Consider the following 21,579-nt stretch of genomic DNA (forward strand, 5'->3'; position numbering starts at 1 on the left):
TTGCGATGAATGGCCGGTACAGAATGCGTTCAATCAGGTGGTCTGGCTTTGTGCTGAGTTAGCGCAGTCTTTTCCATCTCTTTGTGTCCCAGTGTGTTTGTGTGTATCTCTTTGGGTGCATTTGTGTTTGTATGGTCTGTGTGTGTGCATGTGTGTGCGCTGTCAGTACTGGATGTGGAAATGGCCTGTTTGTGTTTGCCTGTCAACTACACTCCAGACAAGTCAGAATTCTCAAAAGACAGACTGTGACCCCAACTTCCCCGTGTGTGTGTGTGTGTGTGTGTGTGTGTGTGTGTGTGTGTGTGTGTGTGTGTGTGTGTGTGTGTGTGTGTGTGTGTGTGTGTGTGTGTGTGTGTGTGTGTGTGTGTGTGTGTGTGTGTGTGTGTGTGTGTGTGTGTGTGTGTGTGTGTGTGTGGTGGGTGGAGGTGGCTGTGTGTGGGTCCGAGGATGTGTGTTTTTTTAGTATAAGTCTGTTGAAAGTGCTTGCATTTCCATTGTATTGTTTTTGTGCATGTATATGTGTTGGAGTAAGGGTCTGTAGTCATGGGGAATTGGAAAGTGAATGTTTTTCTACTGCTGACCAAGGTTGCCACCCCATCACAGAGAGTGTGAGAGTGAAAAGGGGAGAGAAAACACATTCATTCAACCCCAGCTCTACTTTCTCCTTCAAATGGTGTTCAACCTTCCCAAGTTCTCTCACGTCACCCCGCTCCTCCACTCTCTCCACTGGCTTCCAGTTGAAGCTCGCATCCGCTACAAGACCATGGTGCTTGCCTACGGAGCTGTGAGGGGAACGGCACCTCAGTACCTCCAGGCTCTGATCAGGCCCTACACCCAAATAAGGGCACTGCGTTCATCCACCTCTGGCCTGCTCGCCTCCCTACCACTGAGGAAGTACAGTTCCCGCTCAGCCCAGTCAAAACTGTTCGCTGCTCTGGCTCCCCAATGGTGGAACAAACTCCCTCACGACGCCAGGACAGCGGAATCAATCACCACCTTCCGGAGACACCTGAAACCCCACCTCTTTAAGGAATACCTAGGATAGGATAAAGTAATCCTTCTCACCCCCCTTAAAATATGTAGATGCACTATTGTAAAGTGGCTGTTCCACTGGATGTCATAAGGTGAATGCACCAATTTGTAAGTCGCTCTGGATAAGAGCGTCTGCTAAATGACTTAAATGTAAATGTAAATGTAAATGCACTAGAATGGAAGAATAGGAGCTGTCTCTAGCTTCCTGTATGACTCATACTCTGGCCATGCAGTACTTCGATAAAGGTTATATCCCAAATGGCACCTTATTTCCTATTTAGTGCACTACTTTTGAGCAGGGCCCATGGTGCACTTTAGAGAATAGTGTGCCATTTGGGGCACAGTTACAGTTTGAGGAGAAAAGGAAGAGCTCAGGGCCACCGTGAGATTTGAATGAAGCTCACAGCAGCACTCCTATTCAGGTCTGAACTGACCATATCTGTTTTGTTTCCTACTTCATGTTTTCATGTTCTGCCTGCGTTTCATGGTCTCCTGATGAAGAACTATTGTGTTTTCAAATCTCTCTTTCGGAGCATGTGTGCAGATTTGTTATTTTATTTGCTACCTTGTTTTCATACATTTGAGGTTCAGTTTTTTGGGGTCGTCTTAATGTTGCTAGACTCTCCAACAATGTCTTTTTTTTATTTCCTCATGGATAGGGCTTTTCAACCAATAATCAACAATCAGGCACGAGCGCCTAAGTCTATTGGATGAGTAATGTTCACGCTCCAAATTTTGCCAGTACCCACTTTTAATAAAGCCTGAAAAGATTTATTAGCAATATAAAACATTCAAAATCTTACGCATTATAGGCATTTCTTATCATTTGTAAATTCAAAATATGGATTCATAACCATTCATTAACGAATAGTATTACATTGTAATAAGCCTATGTAAGCCAATGATCCAAGAGCATGTCCTCTCCTTGAGCTGTTAGATTAATGACGGAGAACTAATTAGGTCTCAATACAGTGTTCGATACTGATACTGCATTCGCGACTGTTTGACTTGGCAGTGCGACACACATTTTTAATTGTTTGCAAGGGTGCCAGGGCAAAAAAATGGACCTGGCCACGTTAGTTTTCGGCTCACAATTTGCTTTTTAATTTTTTGATTATCATGATTTATTCAAACAGTAATGTGCAATTTATCAAAAACGTTCCTTCTTTCCGAAGAGGAAACAACAGCATGGGAAAACTCATGTCTGTGTGTGTGCAGTGCGCGTAGGGCCTATGTCTACCACTGTGTAGCCACTAATGATAGCCTAACCATCTTAGAGTAGATGGAAATGCAATTAAAAGGTAACTACAAGGTAGCCATTACTACCTGGCAGGATCGTGATTATTTGCTTCAATCCAGTGGCCAGTTGTTTTGAAAACTCTTTCATAAGTGTGCGTGTCCCCTAAAGTAAATAGAATTAAATTGCCAAAACAATATAGCCTAATTAGCCCCTCCTGTCTATACAAAAACAATTCAAAATATGCTACTAGATCAAAAAGCATGATTTGGCCACAGATGATCATTGGCTTCTTAAAAAAAATAAAGCTGTGGACTGTTTAAATTGCATTTCCTACAGTTGGAATAGCCCGCAATTTGAGCAGTGCATGCAACAAATATCCTGGTTTTAATGTCTATGCAAATACTGTCAGTGAAAAGTAGAGGCCCAGCCAGGCATATCGCAATATTTCATCATAGTTTGGAAGCAGATGTTTATTTTTTATTTTTTTCCACATTTATTTAACCAGGTAGACCAGCAATTAAACACTGGAGTGATAGATGTGCAGAAGATGAATGTGCAAGTAGAAATACTAGAGTGCAAAGGAGCAAAAAAATAAATAACAATATGGGGATGAGGTAGTTGGACGGGCTATTTACAGATGGGCTATGTACAGGTGCAATGGTCATTTCCGGTCACAACTTGCAGGCTTGTTTTCGAATTGCTGTGCGTTTTGTTGCCAACCTATTTTGCTACCTGACAACTTTACGGGTTTCACTTTTTAAGTACCGTTCATATATTTATTTTTTCCTCGACTTTTTCACTCCGGACGCTTTATCTGGACACGATTCGTCAGGACCTCCAACAGCCGAAGCTAAGTAGTAACATTAACATGATGCCTTCTAATTGCAGCCGCTGTGCTCGCCTTACGGCGAGGATAGCTGTACTGCAAGCCCAGCTTCAGACGCAATCGTTAGGCAAGGGTAATTTCAGTGTAGGAAAGGATGAAACAGCGTCTGTGCCACCAGTAAGTACAGATAGTAGTATAAATCCCCTGGCACAGTCCCCGCAGCCGGACAACTTTCTCACGGTTTCTGGAAGGAAATGCTGTAGGAACGCTCAACCGGTGTCGCTCATTCAGCAGACAGAAACTTTCAACCGGTTCTCCCCATTAAGCAGCGGGTCGGTGTCAGAGGCCGAGTCTTCTCTGGTCTCTACTCCTCCCGTTACGGGGTCTGAGACGCCGAAGCTTCCCACCATTAGCTCTGACAAATTGAAAACTCTAGTCATTGGCGACTCCATTACCCGCAGTATTAGACTTAAAGCGAATCATCCAGCGATCATACACTGTTTACCCGGGGGCAGGGCTACCGACGTTAAGGCTAATCTGAAGATGGTGCTGGCTAAAGCTAAAACTGGCGAGTGTAGAGAGTATAGAGATATTGTTATCCACGTCGGCACCAACGATGTTAGGATGAAACAGTCAGAGATCACCAAGCGCAACATAGCTTCTGCGTGCATATCAGCTAGAAAGATGTGTCGGCATCGAGTAATTGTCTCTGGCCCCCTCCCAGTTAGGGGGAGTGATGAGCTCTACAGCAGAGTCTCACAACTCAATCGCTGGTTGAAAACTGTTTTCTGCCCCTCCCAAAAGATAGAATTTGTAGATATTTGGCCCTCTTTCTGGGACTCACCCACAAACAGGACCAAGCCTGACCTGCTGAGGAGTGACGGACTCCATCCTAGCTGGAGGGGTGCTCTCATCTTATCTGCCAACATAGACAGGGCTCTAACTCCTCTAGCTCCACAATGAAATAGGGTGCAGGCCAGGCAGCAGGCTATTAGCCAGCCTGCCAGCATAGTGGAGTCTGCCACTAGCATAGTTAGTGTAGTCAGCTCAGCTATCACCATTGAGACCGTGTCTGTGCCTCGACCTAGGTTGGGCAAAACTAAACATGGCGGTGTTCGCCTTAGCAATCTCACTAGGATAATGACCACCTCCATTCCTGTCATTACTGAAAGAGATCATGATACCTCACATCTCAAAATAGGGCTACTTAATGTTAGATCCCTTACTTCAAAGGCAATTATAGTCAATGAACTAATCACTGATCATAATCTTGATGTGATTGGCCTGACTGAAACATGGCTTAAGCCTGATGAATTTACTGTGTTAAATGAGGCCTCACCTCCTGGCTACACTAGTGATCATATCCCCGTGCATCCCGCAAAGGCGGAGGTGTTGCTAACATTTACGATAGCAAATTTCAATTTACAAAAAAAAAAAATGATGTTTTCGTCTTTTGAGCTTCTAGTCATGAAATCTATGCAGCCTACTCAATCACTTTTTATAGCTACTGTTTACAGGCCTCCTGGGCCATATACAGCGTTTCTCACTGAGTTCCCTGAATTCCTATCAGACCTTGTAGTCATTGCAGATAATATTCTAATCTTTGGTGACTTTAATATTCACATGGAAAAGTCCACAGACCCACTCCAAAAGGCTTTTGGAGCCATCATCGACTCAGTGGGTTTTGTCCAACATGTCTCTGGACCCACTCACTCTCACAGTCATACGCTGGACCTAGTTTTGTCCCATAGAATAAATGTTGTGGATCTTAATGTTTTTCCTCATAATCCTGGACTATCGGACCACCATTTTATTACGTTTGCAATTGCAACAAATAATCTGCTCAGACCCCAACCAAGGAACATCAAAAGTCGTGCTATAAATTCACAGACAACACAAAGATTCCTTGATGCCCTTCCAGACTCCCTCTGCCTACCCAAGGACGCCAGAGGACAAAAATCCGTTAACCACCTAACTGAGGATCTCAATTTAACCTTGCGCAATACCCTAGATGCAGTTGCACCCCTAAAAACTAAAAAAATGTCTCATAAGAAACTAGCTCCCTGGTACACAGAAAATACCCGAGCTCTGAAGCAAGCTTCCAGAAAATTGGAACGGAAATGGCGCCACACCAAACTGGAAGTCTTCCGACTAGCTTGGAAGGACGGTACCGTGCAGTACCGAAGAGCCCTTACTGCTGCTCGATCGTCCTATTTTTCTAACTTAATTGAGGAAAATAAGAACAATCCGAAATTCCTTTTTGATACTGTGGCAAAGCTAACTAAAAAGCAGCATTCCCCAAGAGAGGATGACTTGCACTTTAGCAGTGATAAATTCATGAACTTCTTTGAGGAAAAGATTATGATTATTAGAAAGCAAATTACGGACTCCTCTTTAAACCTGCGTATTCCTCCAAACCTCAGTTGTCCTGAGTCTGCAGAACTCTGCCAGGACCTAGGATCAAGAGAGACGCTCAAGTGTTTTAGTACTATATCTCTTGACACAATGATGAAAATAATCATGGCCTCTAAACCTTCAAGCTGTATACTGGACCCTATTCCAACTAAACTACTGAAAGAGAAGCTTCCTGTGCTTGGCCCTCCTATGTTGAACATAATAAACGGCTCTCTATCCACTGGATGTGTACCAAACTCACTAAAAGTGGCAGTAATAAAGCCTCTCTTGAAAAAGCCAAACCTTGACCCAGAAAATATAAAAAACTATCGGCCTATATCGAATCTTCCATTCCTCTCAAAGATTTTAGAGAAGGCTGTTGCGCAGCAACTCACTGCCTTCCTGAAGACAAACAATGTATACGAAATGCTTCAGTCTGGTTTTAGACCCCATCATAGCACTGAGACGGCACTTGTGAAGGTGGTAAATGACATTTTGATGGCATCGGACCGAGGCTCTGCATCTGTCCTCGTGCTCCTAGACCTTAGTGCTGCTTTTGATACCATCGATCACCACATTCTTTTGGAGAGATTGGAAACCCAAATTGGTCTACACGGACATGTTCTGGCCTGGTTTAGGTCTTATCTGTCGGAAAGATATCAGTTTGTCTCTGTGAATGGTTTGTCCTCTGACAAATCAACTGTACATTTCGGTGTTCCTCAAGGTTCTGTTTTAGGACCACTATTGTTTTCACTATATATTTTACCTCTTGGGGATGTTATTCGAAAACATAATGTAAACTTTCACTGCTATGCGGATGACACACAGCTGTACATTTCAATGAAACATGGTGAAGCCCCAAAATTGCCCTCGCTAGAAGCATGTGTTTCAAACATAAGGAAGCTGCAAACTTTCTACTATTAAACTCGGACAAAACAGAGATGCTTGTTCTAGGTCCCAAGAAACAAAGAGATCTTCTGTTGAATCTGACAATTAATCTTAATGGTTGTACAGTCGTCTCAAATAAAACTGTGAAGGACCTCGGCGTTACTCTGGACCCTGATCTCTCTTTTGAAGAACATATCAAGACCATTTCGAGGACAGCTTTTTTCCATCTACGTAACATTGCAAAAATCAAAAACTTTCTGTCCAAAAATGATGCAGAAAAATGAATCCATGCTTTTGTCACTTCTAGGTTAGACTACTGCAATGCTCTATTTTCCGGCTACCCGGATAAAGCACTAAATAAACTTCAGTTAGTGCTAAATACGGCTGCTAGAATCCTGACTAGAACCAAAAAATTTGATCATATTACTCCAGTGCTAGCCTCTCTACACTGGCTTCCTGTCAAAGCAAGGGCTGATTTCAAGGTTTTACTGCTAACCTACAAAGCATTACATGGGCTTGCTCCTACCTACCTCTCTGATTTGGTCCTGCCGTACATACCTACACGTACGCTACGGTCACAAGACGCAGGCCTCCTAATTGTCCCTAGAATTTCTAAGCAAACAGCTGGAGGCAGGGCTTTCTCCTATAGAGCTCCATTTTTATGGAACGGTCTGCCTACCCATGTCAGAGACGCAAACTCGGTCTCAACCTTTAAGTCTTTACTGAAGACTCATCTCTTCAGTGGGTCATATGATTGAGTGTAGTCTGGCCCAGGAGTGGGAAGGTGAACGGAAAGGCTCTGGAGCAACGAAACGCCCTTGCTGTCTCTGCCTGGCCGGTTCCCCTCTTTCCACTGGGATTCTCTGTCTCTAACCCTGTTACGGGGGCTGAGTCACTGGCTTGCTGGGGCTCTCTCGTGCCGTCCCTGGGGGGGTGCGTCACCTGGGTGGGTTGATTCACTGTTGTGGTCGGCCTGTCTGGGTCCCCCCCCCCCTTGGGTTGTACCGTGTCGGAGATCTTTGTGGGCTATACTCGGCCTTGTCTCAGGATGGTAAGTTGGTGGTTGAAGATTTCCCTCTAGTGGTGTGGGGGCTGTGCTTTGGCAAAGTGGGTGGGGTTATATCCTTCCTGTTTGGCCCTGTCCGGGGGTGTCCTCGGATGGGGCCACAGTGTCTCCTGACCCCTCCTGTCTCAGCCTCCAGTATTTATGCTGCAGTAGTTTGTGTCGGGGGGCTAGGGTCAGTTTGTTTATCTGGAGTACTTCTCCTGTCCTATTCAGGTGTCCTGTGTGAATCTAAGTGTGCGTTCTTTAATTCTCTCCTTCTCTCTTTCTTTCTCTCTCTCGGAGGACCTGAGCCCTAGGACCATGCCCCAGGACTACCTGACATGATGACTCCTTGCTGTCCCCCGTCCACCTGGCCATGCTGCTGCTCCAGTTTCAACTGGCCTGGGCCCTAGGACCATGTCCCAGGACTACCTGACATGAGGACTCCTTGCTGTCCCCAGTCCACCTGGCCATGCTCCTGCTCCAGTTTCAACTGTTCTGCCTTACTATTATTCAACCATGCTGGTCATTTATGAACATTTGAACATCTTGGCCACGTTCTGTTATAATCTCCACCCGGCACAGCCAGAAGAGGACTGGCCACCCCACATATGCTCTCTCTAATTCTCTCTTTCTCTCTCTCTCTCGGAGGACCTGAGCCCTAGGACCGTGCCCCAGGACTACCTGACATGATGGCTCCTTGCTGTCCCCAGTCCACCTGACTGTGCTGCTGCTCCAGTTTCAACTGTTCTGCCTTATTATTATTTGACCATGCTGGTCATTTATGAACATTTGAACATCTTGGTCATGTTCTGTTATAATCTCTACCCGGCACAGCCAGAAGAGGACTGGCCACCCCACATAGCCCGGTTCCTCTCTAGGTTTCTTCCTAGGTTTTGGCCTTTCTAGGGAGTTTTTCCTAGCCACCGTGCTTTTACACCTGCATTGTTTGCTGTTTGGGGTTTTAGGCTGGGTTTCTGTACAGCACTTTGAGATATCAGCTGATGTATGAAGGGCTATATAAATAAATTTGATTTGATTTGATCTGTGAGCGGCTTTGACAGCTGGTGCTTAAAGTGAGTGAGGGAGATATGAGTCTCCAGCTTCAGTTATTTTTGAAGTTAGTTTCTGTCATTGGCAGCAGAGAACTGTAAGTTCTATTGCTGTGAAGAGAAGACAATGAAAAGACTAATCTGGTGTTTTATAGTTATCAAAATTCTCAACTTGTTGAGAATAATTGTTTGAACAGTGTTGCCTATTTTATTGGCACCAGTGGAGAGCATATTCACTCTTTATCATTGTTGTGCCCGTTGAAAGTTCGTTTTTGGACAATCATTTCGTCCTCCAGGTTAAATCGATGTCATATTGTAGGCATTTTTTTCTCCCTTTTTCATAGGGTGATTATATGGATCAGACAACGTCATTTTTATTGATATTTTTGTCAGTGTCAGCAGGGTAGGCTACCCTGTCATTTTTGTCATATTAAAAAAGATTCCGCTAATGTCTCGAGTCATATAAAGTGAAGTAGAATTGCATAAAATGTTTAGAAAAGGCCAAGAAACGTATTTGATATAGCCTACTGTAGGCCAACTTTACGTCACTACGCGCTCAGCCATGCATTGAACAGTACTTTTTGGGAACAGTGATTGAGTTATATTATAAGGCTAAATGATGACTATCCAATCTACTCATCACATTCGGAATAGTAGGCTATCTTACATGACGATACATGGAATGCTTTATTATCAAGGTGCATTTTTATGGTGAAAATGCATCTTCCCCCAAACTTGAAACTCACACACCTCCTATGGCGACAGAAACAGTCTGGCTGGTGCGCACGTGATTTAAATGGTAACTACACCAAACAAATCAAATTTCTCTGTTTTTTGGGGGTCCACTGATGCGGTTTAAGCGTCGTTGTGGACTTAGAACATCCAATGTTGTTGTTTTTCTATTAAAAAAGTGGGATTATGAGATCGAAAACCTTTCTTTTTTTTACTGGGAGAAATCAGTCCTTTGCAGGTTTTTTATTAGTTTAATTTTTGACTTTTCCCCCCCCAAATTCTGTCCTCTAGAGCATGGTTTTCAAATCAGTGGTTCTTTAAACATTCAACCTACAGCTGCCCCTCTAGTACCAGGGTCAGTGCACTCTCAAATGTTTTTTTTTGCTATCATTGTAAGCCTGCAACACACACACTATACATTTATTACACATGAGTGTGAGTTTGTTACAACCCGCCTCGTGGGAAGTGACAAAGAGCTCTTATAGGACCAGGGCACAAATAATTATAATCCATAATTTTGCTCTTTATTTCACCATATTAAAACCTTATTTGTTCATGGAAAATTGTGAATAACTCACCACAGATTAATGAGAAGGGTGTGCTTGAAAGGATGCACACAACTCTGCAATGTTGGGTTATATTGGAGAGAGTCTCAGTTTTGAATCATTTTCCACACAGTCTGTGCCTGTATTTAAGCTACTGAGGACCGAGAATCCACTCTCACATACAGTTGAAGTCGGAAGTTTACATACACCTTAGCCAAATACATTTAAAGTCAGTTTTTCACAATTCCTGATATTTAATCATAGTAAAAATTCCCTGTCTTAGGTCAGATAGGATCACCACTTTATTTTAAGAATGTGAAATGTCAGAATAATAGTAGATAATTTATTTCAGCTTTGTTTCTTTCATCATATACCCAGTGGGTCAGAAGTTTATACACTCAATTAGTATTTGGTAGCTTTTCCTTTAAATTGTTTAACTTGGGTCAAACGTTTGGGTAGCCTTCCACAAGCTTCCCACAATAAGTTGGGTGAATTTTGGCCCATTCCTCCTGACAGAGCTGGTGTAACTGAGTCAGGTTTGTAAGCCTCCTTGCTCACACACGCTTTTTCAGTTCTGCCCACACATTTTTAATAATGGAGTGGTGGCCACTCCGATACCTTGACTTTGTTGTCTTTAAGCCATTTTGCCACAACTTTGGAAGTATGCTTGGGGTCATTGTCCATTTGGAAGACTCATTTGCGACCAAGATTTAACTTCCTGACTGATGTCTTGAGATGTTGCTTCAATATATCCACATCATTTTCCTCATGATGCCATCTATTTTGTGAAGTGCACCAGTCCCTCCTGCAGCAAAGCATTCCCAGAACATGATACTGCCACCCCCCATGGTTCACTGTTGGGATGGTGTTCTTTGGCTTGCAAGCCTCTCCCTTTTTCCTCCAAACATAACGATGGTCATTATGGCCAAACAGTTCTATTTTTGTTTCATCAGACCAGAGGACATTTCTCCAAAACATACAATCTTTGTCCCCATTTACAGGGGTCATTGTCCATTTGCAAACCGTTTTCTGGCTTTTATCTGGCGGTTTTGGAACAGTGGCTTCTTCATTGCCTGGTGGCCTTTCAGGTTATGTCGATATAGGGCTCGTTTTTACTGTGGATATAGATACCTTTCCTCCAGTATCTTCACAAGGTCATTTGCTGTTGTTCTGGGATTGATTTGCACTTTTTGCACCAAAGTACGTTCATCTCTAGGAGACAGAACGTGTCTCCTTCCTGAGCTGTATGACGGCTGCTTGGTCCCATGGTGTTCATACTTGCATCCTATTGTTTGTACAGATGAACATGGTACCTACAGGCATTTGGAAATTGCTCCCAAGGATGAACCAGACTTGTGGAGGTCCACAAATTTTTTTCTGAGATCTTTGCTGATTTCTCTAGATTTTCCCATGATGTCAAGCAAAGAGGCACTGAGTTTGAAGGTAGGCCTTGAAATACATCCACAAGTACACCTCCAATTGCCTCAAATTATGTCAATTAGCCTCTCAGAAGCTTCTAAAGCCATGAGATAATTTTCTGACATTTTCCAAGCTGTTTCAAGTCAGCCAATTTAGTGTATGTAAACTTCTGACCCACTGAAATTGTGATACAGTGAGTTATAAGTGAAATAATGTGGAGGTCGACTGATTTGGATTTTTCAACGCCGATACCGATTAATCGGACGATTTTTATTTATTTATTTGCAATAATGACAATTACAACAATACTGAATGAACACTTATTTTAACTTAATATAATACATCAATAAAATCAATTTAGCCTCAAGTAAATAATGAAACATGTTCAATTTGGTTTAAATAATGCAAAAACAAAGTGTTGGAGAAGAAAGTAAAAGTGCAATATGTGCTATGTAAGAAAGCTAACGTTTCAGTTCCTTGCTCAGAACATGAGAACATATGAAAGCTTGTGGTCCTTTTAACATGAGTCTTCAATATTCCCAGGTAAGAAGTTTTAGGTTGTAGTTATTATAGGAATTATAGGACTATTTCCCTCTATACCATTTGTATTTCATTAACCTTTGACTATTAGATGTTCTTATAGGCACTTTAGTATTGCCAGTGTAACAGTATAGCTTCCGTCCCTCTCCTCACCCCTACCTGGGCTCGAACCAGCAACACAATGAAAACAGCCACCATCGAAGCAGCATTACCCATGCAGAGCAAGGGGAACAACTACTAGAAGGCTCCGAGCGAGTGACGTTTGAAACGCTATTAGTGCGCGCTAACTAGCTAGTCATTTCACTTTGGTTACACCAGCCTCCTCTCGGGAGTTGATAGGCTTGAAGTCATAAACCGCACACTGCTTGACGCACAACGAAGAGCTGCTAGCAAAACGCACGGAAGTGCTGTTTGAATTCATGTTTACACGCCTGCTTCTGCCTACCACCGCTCAGTCAGTTACTTAGATACTTGTATGCTTGTATGCTCACTCAGATTATATGCAACGCAGGACACGCTAGATAATATCTAGTAATATCATCAACCATCTGTAGTTAACTAGTGATTATGATTGATTGTTTTTTATAAGATCAGTTTAATGCTAGCTAGCAACTTACCTTGACTTACTGCATTTGCGTAACAGGCAGTCTCCTTGTGGAGTGCAACGAGAGAGAGGAAGGTCGTTATTGCGTTGGACTAGTTAACTGTAAGGTTGCAAGATTGGATCCCCCGAGCTGACACGGTGAAAATCGGTCGTTCTGCCCCTGAATGAGGCAGTTAACCCACCGGTCCTAGGCCGTCATTGAAAATAAGAATGTGTTCTTAACTGACTTGCCTAGTTAAATAAAGGTGTGTGTGTATATATATATATATTATATATATCACACAGTGGGACAAAAAAAGTATTTAGTCAGCCACCAATTGTGCAAGTTCTCCCACTTAAAAAGATGAGAGAGGCCTGTACACTTCAACTATGACAGACACAAAAAGAGAAAAAAAAATCCAGAAAATCACATTGTAGGATTTTTAATGAATTTATTTGCAAATTATGGTGGAAAATAAGTATTTGGTCTATAACAAAAGTTTATCTCAATACTTTGTTATATACCCTTTATTGGCAATGACAGAGGTCAAACGTTTTCTGGAAGTCTTCACAAAGTTTTCACACATTGTTGCTGGTATTTTGGCCCATTCCTCCATGCAGATCTCCTCTAGAGCAGTGATGTTTTGGGGCCGTTGCTGGGCAACACAGACTTTCAACTCCCTCCAAAGATTTTCTATGGGGTTGAGATCTGGAGACTGGCTAGGCCACTCCAGGACCTTGAAATGCTTCTTACGAAGCCACTCCTTTGTTGCCCGGGTGGTGTGTTTGGGATCATTGTCATGCTGAAAGACCCAGCCACGTTTAATCTTCAATGCCCTTGCTGATGGTAGGCTTTGTTACTTTGGTCCCAGCTCTCTGCAGGTCATTCAGATTCAGTCTTCCCAGCCTGGTGCAGGTCTACAATTTTGTTTCTGGTGTCCTTTGACAGCTCTTGGTCTTGGCCATAGTGGAGTTTGGAATGTGACTGTTTGAGGTTGTGGACAGGTGTCTTTTATACTGATAACACGTTCAAACAGGTGCCATTAATACAGGTAACGAGTGGAGTACAGAGGAGCCTCTTAAAGAAGAAGTCACAGGTCTGTGAGAGCCAGAAATCTTGCTTGTTTGTAGGTGACCAAATACTTATTTTCCACCAACATTTGCAAATAAAATCATTAAAAATCCTACAATGTCATTTTCTGGAATTTTTTTCCCTCATTTTGTCTGTCATAGTTGAAGTGTACCTATGATGAAAATTCTCTCAACTTTTTAAGTGGGAGAACTTGCACAATTGGTGGCTGACTAAATACTTTTTTGCCCCACTGTATATATATTTTCCCCCCACTGTATGTATATATATATATATCTAAAAAAATAATAATCGGTGCCCCAAAATACCGGCCATTCCGATTAATCGGTCACGATTAATCGGTCACTTCACTGTCCGAATTAACAAGGACAACACACAGGTCTTTCCGTCATTGTATGTTTTTTTGTATGCAAATGAACTCAAGCTGATGTCAAATGTGATTTAGCAAATCACCTGAGTGAGTTGGGTGTGCAATTATGCAGGTACATTCCCGAAATGGATGACACAAACAACTGGATGCGTTATCCTTTTCATGCCCTGCCTCTAGACCACTTACCGATATCTGAACAAGAGGGACTCATCAAAATTGCAACAAGTGGTTCTGTGAAAATGTAATTTAATCAGAAGCCACTGACAGATTTCTGGATTGGGCTGCGCTCAGAGTATCCTACCTTGGAAAATTGCGCTGTTAAGACACTGATGCCCATTGCAACCACGTACCTATGTGAGAGTGGATTCTCGGCCCTCACTAGCATGAATACTAAATACATGCACAGACTGTGTGGGAAATGATTTAAGACTGAGACTCTCTCCAATACAACCCAACATTGCAGATTTGTCCACATCCTTTCAAGCACACCCTTCTCATTAACCTGTGGTGAGTTAATCACAATTTTTAATGAACAAATAAGGTTTAATATGTGGGATGTCAAAATAAAGAGCAAAATTATTGATTATAATTATTTGTGCCCTGGTCCTATAAGATCTCTTTGTCACTTCCCACGAGCCGGGTTGTGACAAAAACTCACACTCATTCTTATGTTTAATAAGTGTGTGTGTGTGTGTGTGTGTGTGTGTGTGTGTGTGTGTGTGTGTGTGTGTGTGTGTGTGTGTGTGTGTGTGTGTGTGTGTGTGTGTGTGTGTGTGTGTGTGTGTGTGTGTGTGTGTGGCAGGCTTTCAATGATGGCAAAAAACAACATTTGAGAGTGCGCTGATCCTGGTGCTAGAGGTGGAGGTTGAACATTTGAAGGGGTACGGGACTATAAACAGTTTGGGAACCACTGATCTAAATGAACAAAACTAAACTAAATCCCTTCCCTGTCTCCCCTGTTGACCACAGATTGTGCAGCCTGACCCTCAAGAAGCTGATTGTCCTCAAAGAATTGGACCGAGAGCTTAGCTCTGTGGTGATAGCTGTCAAAATACAGGTGAGTCCAGGTTAAGAAGATTATGACGATTTAAGTGATGTGCTTCGGATTGTTTTAGTATCAAATGGAGTGTCTCTAAAAACACAGGAACTTGGATTGCTGTTGACCATTGAAGTCTTGTGTAATGGGATGGTTTGGTAACAACTGCTTGCATCAATTGACTGATAATATTTTCTGAAATAAACAACACAAAATCAAAGGACTATATCAAGGTTAATCCTAATAGTCAATTTACTCAAATATGGAAATAACTAACAAAAGCTAATGGCCAACAAAAGCTCATGGTCAACATCTGAAATATTTTTCACTTCTCTGTGGTCCTCCTTACAAGCTATTTCTAAAGCCATTGCATATCTTTTCTACATCCTTTATTTCATGCATCTTGGCAGAAGTGCGACTTAGCTATATACTTTTCCTTTCACACCTGACAACCTCCCCAGAATCTCTCCTTCCACTAAGCTCAATGGTCTGAGGACTGCCCAAGCGGTTACCAAGGTGACAGCTTGTTCGATAGGAACAGAGAGAAAATGAAATATATTACAGTTATGTCCGACCGTTACTTGGGGCACTCTGAATTCTAAAGTAGTCGCTTTGGCCCGCGGTACTGCCCAGGGCTCGCATATTGCTCAGGGTACTGTGCAGTCTGAGAGAAAGAGCATTGTGTGGTTGAACTGTGTTCTTTCTGTTCTCTCTAATTACTGGTGGTATTCACTGGTCATCTGCACTATGCACTTCATGAGTGTTGAGAGGTAGATTATCAAAAATCTGTGCAATAATTCTATATACTGTACATGGCAAGTTTACCTTTCAGATACACACAGAGATCTGACATTTACTACATTGGTGGGATTGATTTGTCAATACATAAATAAATTGCACTTTAATCTAAGAGGGGCCCAAACAGGTCTGAACATTTTTGACATGGTCACTGGTGTTGTGAAGGAAGACACACCTCAAGAGATTTTAAGCTTGTCAGCATGACAGTTACAGTTCATCAGGTGGTAGAAAACCTGACCTGAAAACCTTAGGTGGCTGTTCCCTATCAGACCCTGAAGTGTCCGTCAATATTGCCCACCGCTGCTCTGTCCTCAAGTAACTCTGTACTTCAGCAAATTTCTGAGAACACCATTCAGGTCTACTCCTTTCTTCCTGTGTTGATTGTGATGGCTAGCTAGCGCCTGGCTCTACTTGTCAGAAAAGGGACTTAAATGGCCACCTCTGATGACAGCATGTTGGGCAGCAACACAAAAGAACCAAAAGTTACGGCGTACGCAGGAGTTAAGACGGGCCTCGACTGCTCTTTATTCCCCATTGACAGGAGGAAAAAGAGTGTGAAAAATGTTTGTTCTTGGTCACTCTGTATCTCTATCAACTGAACTCAGAAGATTGTGGCGGTTTTGTTCCGTATGTTAAAACCCGATAATACATACTTGTTTTTGGACCTTTCAGTTTTTTGAACGCCTTCCGAAATTAGTTAATTTTATTGTCATTGAGCAAGCCAATAGCTTTGGTTTCAGACGTGTCTGAAGCCGACACCTACCTACTCTCTTAGTTGTCAGGACCCATGGGGCTACTCTTGGAAGCCACATGTCTTTTCTTCCTGCTCTAGTATCAATTTACATTAATTTCTTGAAGTAGCTAGCACATCTTTTTAGTTTGCTTAGTCACCATGAGAGGAATGCATGTCCGAATACAGATTTATTTATACAGAGTTTTATTTTCCTCACAAACTTTCCTTCTCCCGTTCATCTCGAAAGACTGAATGTATTGTGATGCTTCATCACTGATAGCTGTCTGCTGGTCCATTTTAGTACAGCTGTGTGCGACTGCTCATTAGACGTTAGATGCTGACTGCTGCTGTTGTCTTGTTAGCAATTAGCCTGTTGCATTTACAGTCAATTAATTTGGATGTGAAGCTAGCCTCCCACGTGAACTTAACAGTCAGTATGGAGAGTTAGTGAAGCGCTAACTGACCGTGATAGAAAAAACTAAGCTTTTCCCCCTATTTTTTCTGCATGTCATTAGCCGTGTCCGAATTCTGGCTTGCCTACTACTTACTTAAACTGCATACATATTAATCGTACTATATACTATTTAGCACATACTGTTTAGTAAAAAGTATGCTGTGGTATGCCACGGCCACAAGTGCACCTGGGAACTTGGAAACAAAATGAGCTCAGACTGGGAAAAATCGTGATGTTGGTGATCTTCAGCTCTAGTAGGATGCCGAGTTTCATTTGAGTTGGATGACTGTTAAAAAATATTTTTCCCACTCGGAGCATGTTTTTTTCAGATTTCCCTGTTGTCTTGAATTCACCAACAGTTATGGCTTCGCATATGGACCGGAAAGGATCGTCTGTAGCTCCACCCAGTGCTCTTTCACTACAGCGGAGTGCGGAGTGTTGTTAGCTGAGTAGCATTTGGAAAAACGTATTTGGATTAGGGATGCACGATATATCGGTGAACATATCAGATTCGGACGATATTAGCTAAAAATGCCGACATCGGCCTGATGTCTAGTTTAAGGCCGATGTGCAAAACCGATGTCAAAGCTGACGTGCATACCTATATAATGTAGGTACATAACATAATGACACCACGTAAAATGTAGCGCTACACAGCATTCCTAACCGAGCCCACTATGTCTGCTATGTGGATACGAGCGGTCAACAAGTTGAGCAGTCATTTTAAAGAGTAAGAACATTTCAACGAGACAACTCAAAGGAGAAATCCATGAAACTTCTTATGGATCAAATCCCGTTAGTGGGATCGATTTGACAACATCCGGTGAAATGGCAGAGCGCCAAATTCAAATTTAAATTATTAGAAATATTTAACTTTCATAAAAACACAAGTGCAATACACCAAAGTAAAGCTTCACTTCTTGTTAATCCAGCCACATTGTCAGATTTCAAAAAGGCTTTACGGCGAAAGCAAACCATGCGATTATCTGAGGACTGTCACGAATCTCGCCGAAGCTGTTGCCTCTTCCTGTTCGGGCGGCGCTCGGCGGTCGTCGTCGCCGGCCTATTAGCTGCCATCGATTCCCTTTCCATTTGTTTCTGTTTATTGGGTTTAATTGGGTACACCTGTTTTGAGTTAGTGTTGTTTGTAGGCTTTTTAAGGGCACTAGGCCCGCTGGGTATCTCATTATTTTCCAGACAGTTTTAGTCCTGTGTATTTTGGATGGGTGGTTTCATACGCCCTAGTGTTGGCATGTCCATGTCTCCGCTGTCGTTGGAATAAATAGATTCACGTACGATATTACATGCTCTCTGCGTTTGACTCCTCCACCGCACCATTTATAGAAGTCGTAACAAGGACAGCACAAATGGTCCTTTTTTTCCGATAAATTCCGTCGTTATATTCGCCCAACATGACTACAAATGATCTAATAAGTTACCTGTAAACTTGGTCCAAACATTTCAAACAACTTTCCTAATCCAACTTTAGGTATTTTAAAACTAATCTAAATAATCTATCAAATTTAAGATGAAATAAACTGTGTTCAATTGCGGCTAAAAATGAAAGTGGAGCGAGCTCCAGGCCGCCCACCCCAAACAAAACAGTCCACTTGGCTCGACACACAGAAAGGAAAGGGCTACTTCCTCATTACTCAAAAGAAAAACATCAACCAAGTTCTAAAGATTGTTGACATCTAGTGGAAGCCATAGGAACTGCAACCAGATGCCTCAGAAATCTAGATTCCCATAGAAAACCAATTGAAAACACAGTGAACTAAAACAAAAAAAGTCCTGGATGGTTTGTTCTCGGGGTTTCGCCTGCCAAATAAGTTCTGTTATACTCAGGCATTATTTTAATAGTATTAGAATCTTTAGAGTGTTTTCTATCCAAATCTACCAAGTATATGCATATCATAGCTTCTGGGCCTGAGTAGAGGGCAGTTTACTTTGGGCACACTTTTCATCCGGACGTCAGAATAACGCCCCATATCCCAAAGATGTTAACGGCAAGATAATTTAATGAATTGCCCCTGACAATAAACCGTTCTCTGTCGTGGGTGATGTTGGCTTTTGCCGACTGGTCGAACACCAGTACACACTACCAAGTGCGCTATTATTCAGATGTTGCCCTACTGCAGTTACACAGTGAATGGCGTCACTGCAATTAGCTTCACGACTGACATGTAGACCAGCGATATCAGCTCCACATTGTCTGCTCCAGTCGAACAACTGACTCAAAAAATAAGCTCATCAACTGCGCCTGCAGCAGATGTGATATCCTCTGTCATGGCATTGAAACGCCTGCTCAACAAAACTAGCGACACAGGCTGTGAACAAGCGATTTGGTGGCATTCTCTTTACTGTTTCACCACTATGCCCGATGCCATGTACAAGGACCGCCACTTTGATGCAGACAAGAAATGTGAAATGTTGCATACACAGCTGGACAAGATGGAAACAGTGTACACCGAGGAAGAGAGGCCACAGACAAACAAGAGCTGAAACTTCACTGCTTGACTTGTATGATGAAATCCGGGTTGAGAATGAAACAACTGAACAAATGAACAACAAAACAGCACAGCAAATAAGTGAAAGAAATAGGTTTTGATCATGTTTTACTGGTAATGGTGACATACGTAAAAGCCAACAAAATAACTTTTTGGTGTGTGTGTGTGTGTGTGCGTGCGTGTGTGTGTGTGTGTGTGTGTGTGTGTGTGTGTGTGTGTGTGTGTGTGTGTGTGTGTGTGTGTGTGTGTGTGTGTGTGTGTGTGTGTGTGTGTGTGTGTGTGTGTAACCTTTATTTAACGAGGCAAGTCAGTTAAGAACAACAAGTTATTTACAATGACGGCCAATCCCAGACGACACTAGGCCAATTGTACGCCGCCCTATGGGACTCCCAATCACGACTGAATGTGTTACAGGCTGGATTCAAACTAGGGACTGTGGTGATGCCTCTTGCACTGAGATGCAGTGCCTTAGACCGCTGTGTCCGTGTGTGTGTGTGTTAACTATTGAACTGTATTAGAATGCTTAAAAGGCCGCAAAATGTTTTTATTTCAGTTATCAGTATCATTTTTGGGGGGCAAGGAAATATTGGAACGTAATATCGGTGCATCACTAATTTGGAGTAAACTCGAGTTAACCATAGGTGTAAGCATGCATCAATTGAAGAGTCACCTGAAGCTTGAGAGGAATGGGGAGATGCAGTAGAGGAATGATGCAGAGAGCTCGTAATGAGGGCGACTGTCTAGCTACTACTCTAAACTGTGTGTGGGGAGCTTTCTGGTGCCCAGAGCTGCTGAGGAACCACGCAGGTGGATGTCAGACATTGTGACGGAGAAGTCCAGTGGCTACACGACTCGGGCTTGGTTCCCAGAGTAGCCCTCTACAAGATCATCACCAGACTCCATCTTCATCAACCATCTCCCTGACCACCTTCTTCTGATCAAGCCAGCAATCAAAGGCTTGGCCTCTATTAGTTCATTTAGCCAACTATAGCTAGGCTACAAATAATGTATTGCACCTGCAATAACATGGCTCAGATGTGCGAGGGCATCCTTTTTATGTTGAAAGTATTTATTTTATTGATTTATTTCACCTTTATTTAACCAGGTAGGCTAGTTGAGAACAAGTTCTCATTTACAATTGTGACCTGGCCAAGATAAAGCAAAGCGGTTCGACAACATACAACAACAGAGTTACACATGGAGTAAAACAAACATACAGTCAATCATACAGTAGAAAAATAAGTCTATATACAATGTGAGCAAATGAGGTGAGATAAGGGAGGTAAAGGCAACAAACAAAAAAGGCAATGGTGGCGAAGTAAATACAATATAGCAAGTAAAACACTGGAATTGTAGATTTGCAGTGGAAAAATGTGCAAGGTAGAGATATAAATAATGGGGTGCAAAGGAGCAAAATAAATAAATAAATACAGTAGGGGGAGAGATAGTTGTTTGGGCTAAATTATATGGGCTATGTACAGGTGCAGTAATCTGTACATAGCCCATGTACATGTGCTTAAAGCTAGTGAGGGAGATAAGTGTTACCAATTTCAGAGATTTTTGTAGTTCGTTCAGTCATTGGCAGCAGAGAACTGGAAGGAGAGGCGGCCAAAGGAAGAATTCGTTTTGGGGGTGACCAGAGAGATATACCTGCTGGAGCGCGTGCTACAGGTGGGTGCTGCTATGGTGACCAGCGAGCTGGGATAAGGGGGGACTTTACCTAGCAGGGTCTTGTAGATGATCTGGAGCCAGTGGGTTTTGCGACAAGTATGAAGCGAGGGCCTGCCAACGAGAGCGTACAGGTCGCAGTAATGGGTAGTATATGGGGCTTTGGTGACAAAACGGATGGCACTGTGATAGACTGCATCCAATTTATTGAGTAAGGTATCGGAGGCTATTTTGTAAAGGACATCGCTCGCCAAAGTCGAGGATCGGTAAGATGGTCAGTTTTACAAGGGTATGTTTGGCAGCATGAGTGAAGGATGCTTTGTTTGCAAAATAGGATTAATAAATTCTAAATTTAACTTTGGATTAGAGATGTTTGATGTGAGTCTGGAAGGAGAGTTTACAGTCTAACCATATGTCCACATATTCTAAGTCAGAACCTTCCAGAGTAGTGATGGTGGGCAGGTGCAGGATGCGATCGGTTGAAGAGCATGCATTTAGTTTTACTTGTATTTAAGAGCAATTGGAGGCCACGGAATGAAAGTTGCATGGAATTGAATCTCGCCTGGAGGGTTGTTAACACAGTGTCCAAAGAAGGGCCAGAAGTATACAGAATGATGTCGTCTGCGT

General features: G+C 42.6%; 1 protein-coding gene across 4 annotated transcripts in view; it reads left to right on the top strand.

The window, feature by feature from the left end:
* Positions 1-21,579, top strand: part of si:ch211-126j24.1 (phosphofurin acidic cluster sorting protein 2) — a 103,266-nt gene that overhangs the window by 34,806 nt on the left and 46,881 nt on the right. For all 4 annotated transcript variants that reach the window (XM_046331794.1, XM_046331796.1, XM_046331795.1 and 1 more), the window contains exon 2: positions 14,726-14,813. In XM_046331794.1, coding sequence (XP_046187750.1) covers positions 14,726-14,813 — 88 coding nt within the window. The remainder of the gene's footprint in view (positions 1-14,725; positions 14,814-21,579) is intronic.

This window comes from Oncorhynchus gorbuscha, linkage group LG26 (assembly GCF_021184085.1).
Source record: "Oncorhynchus gorbuscha isolate QuinsamMale2020 ecotype Even-year linkage group LG26, OgorEven_v1.0, whole genome shotgun sequence".
NCBI lineage: Eukaryota > Metazoa > Chordata > Actinopteri > Salmoniformes > Salmonidae > Oncorhynchus > Oncorhynchus gorbuscha.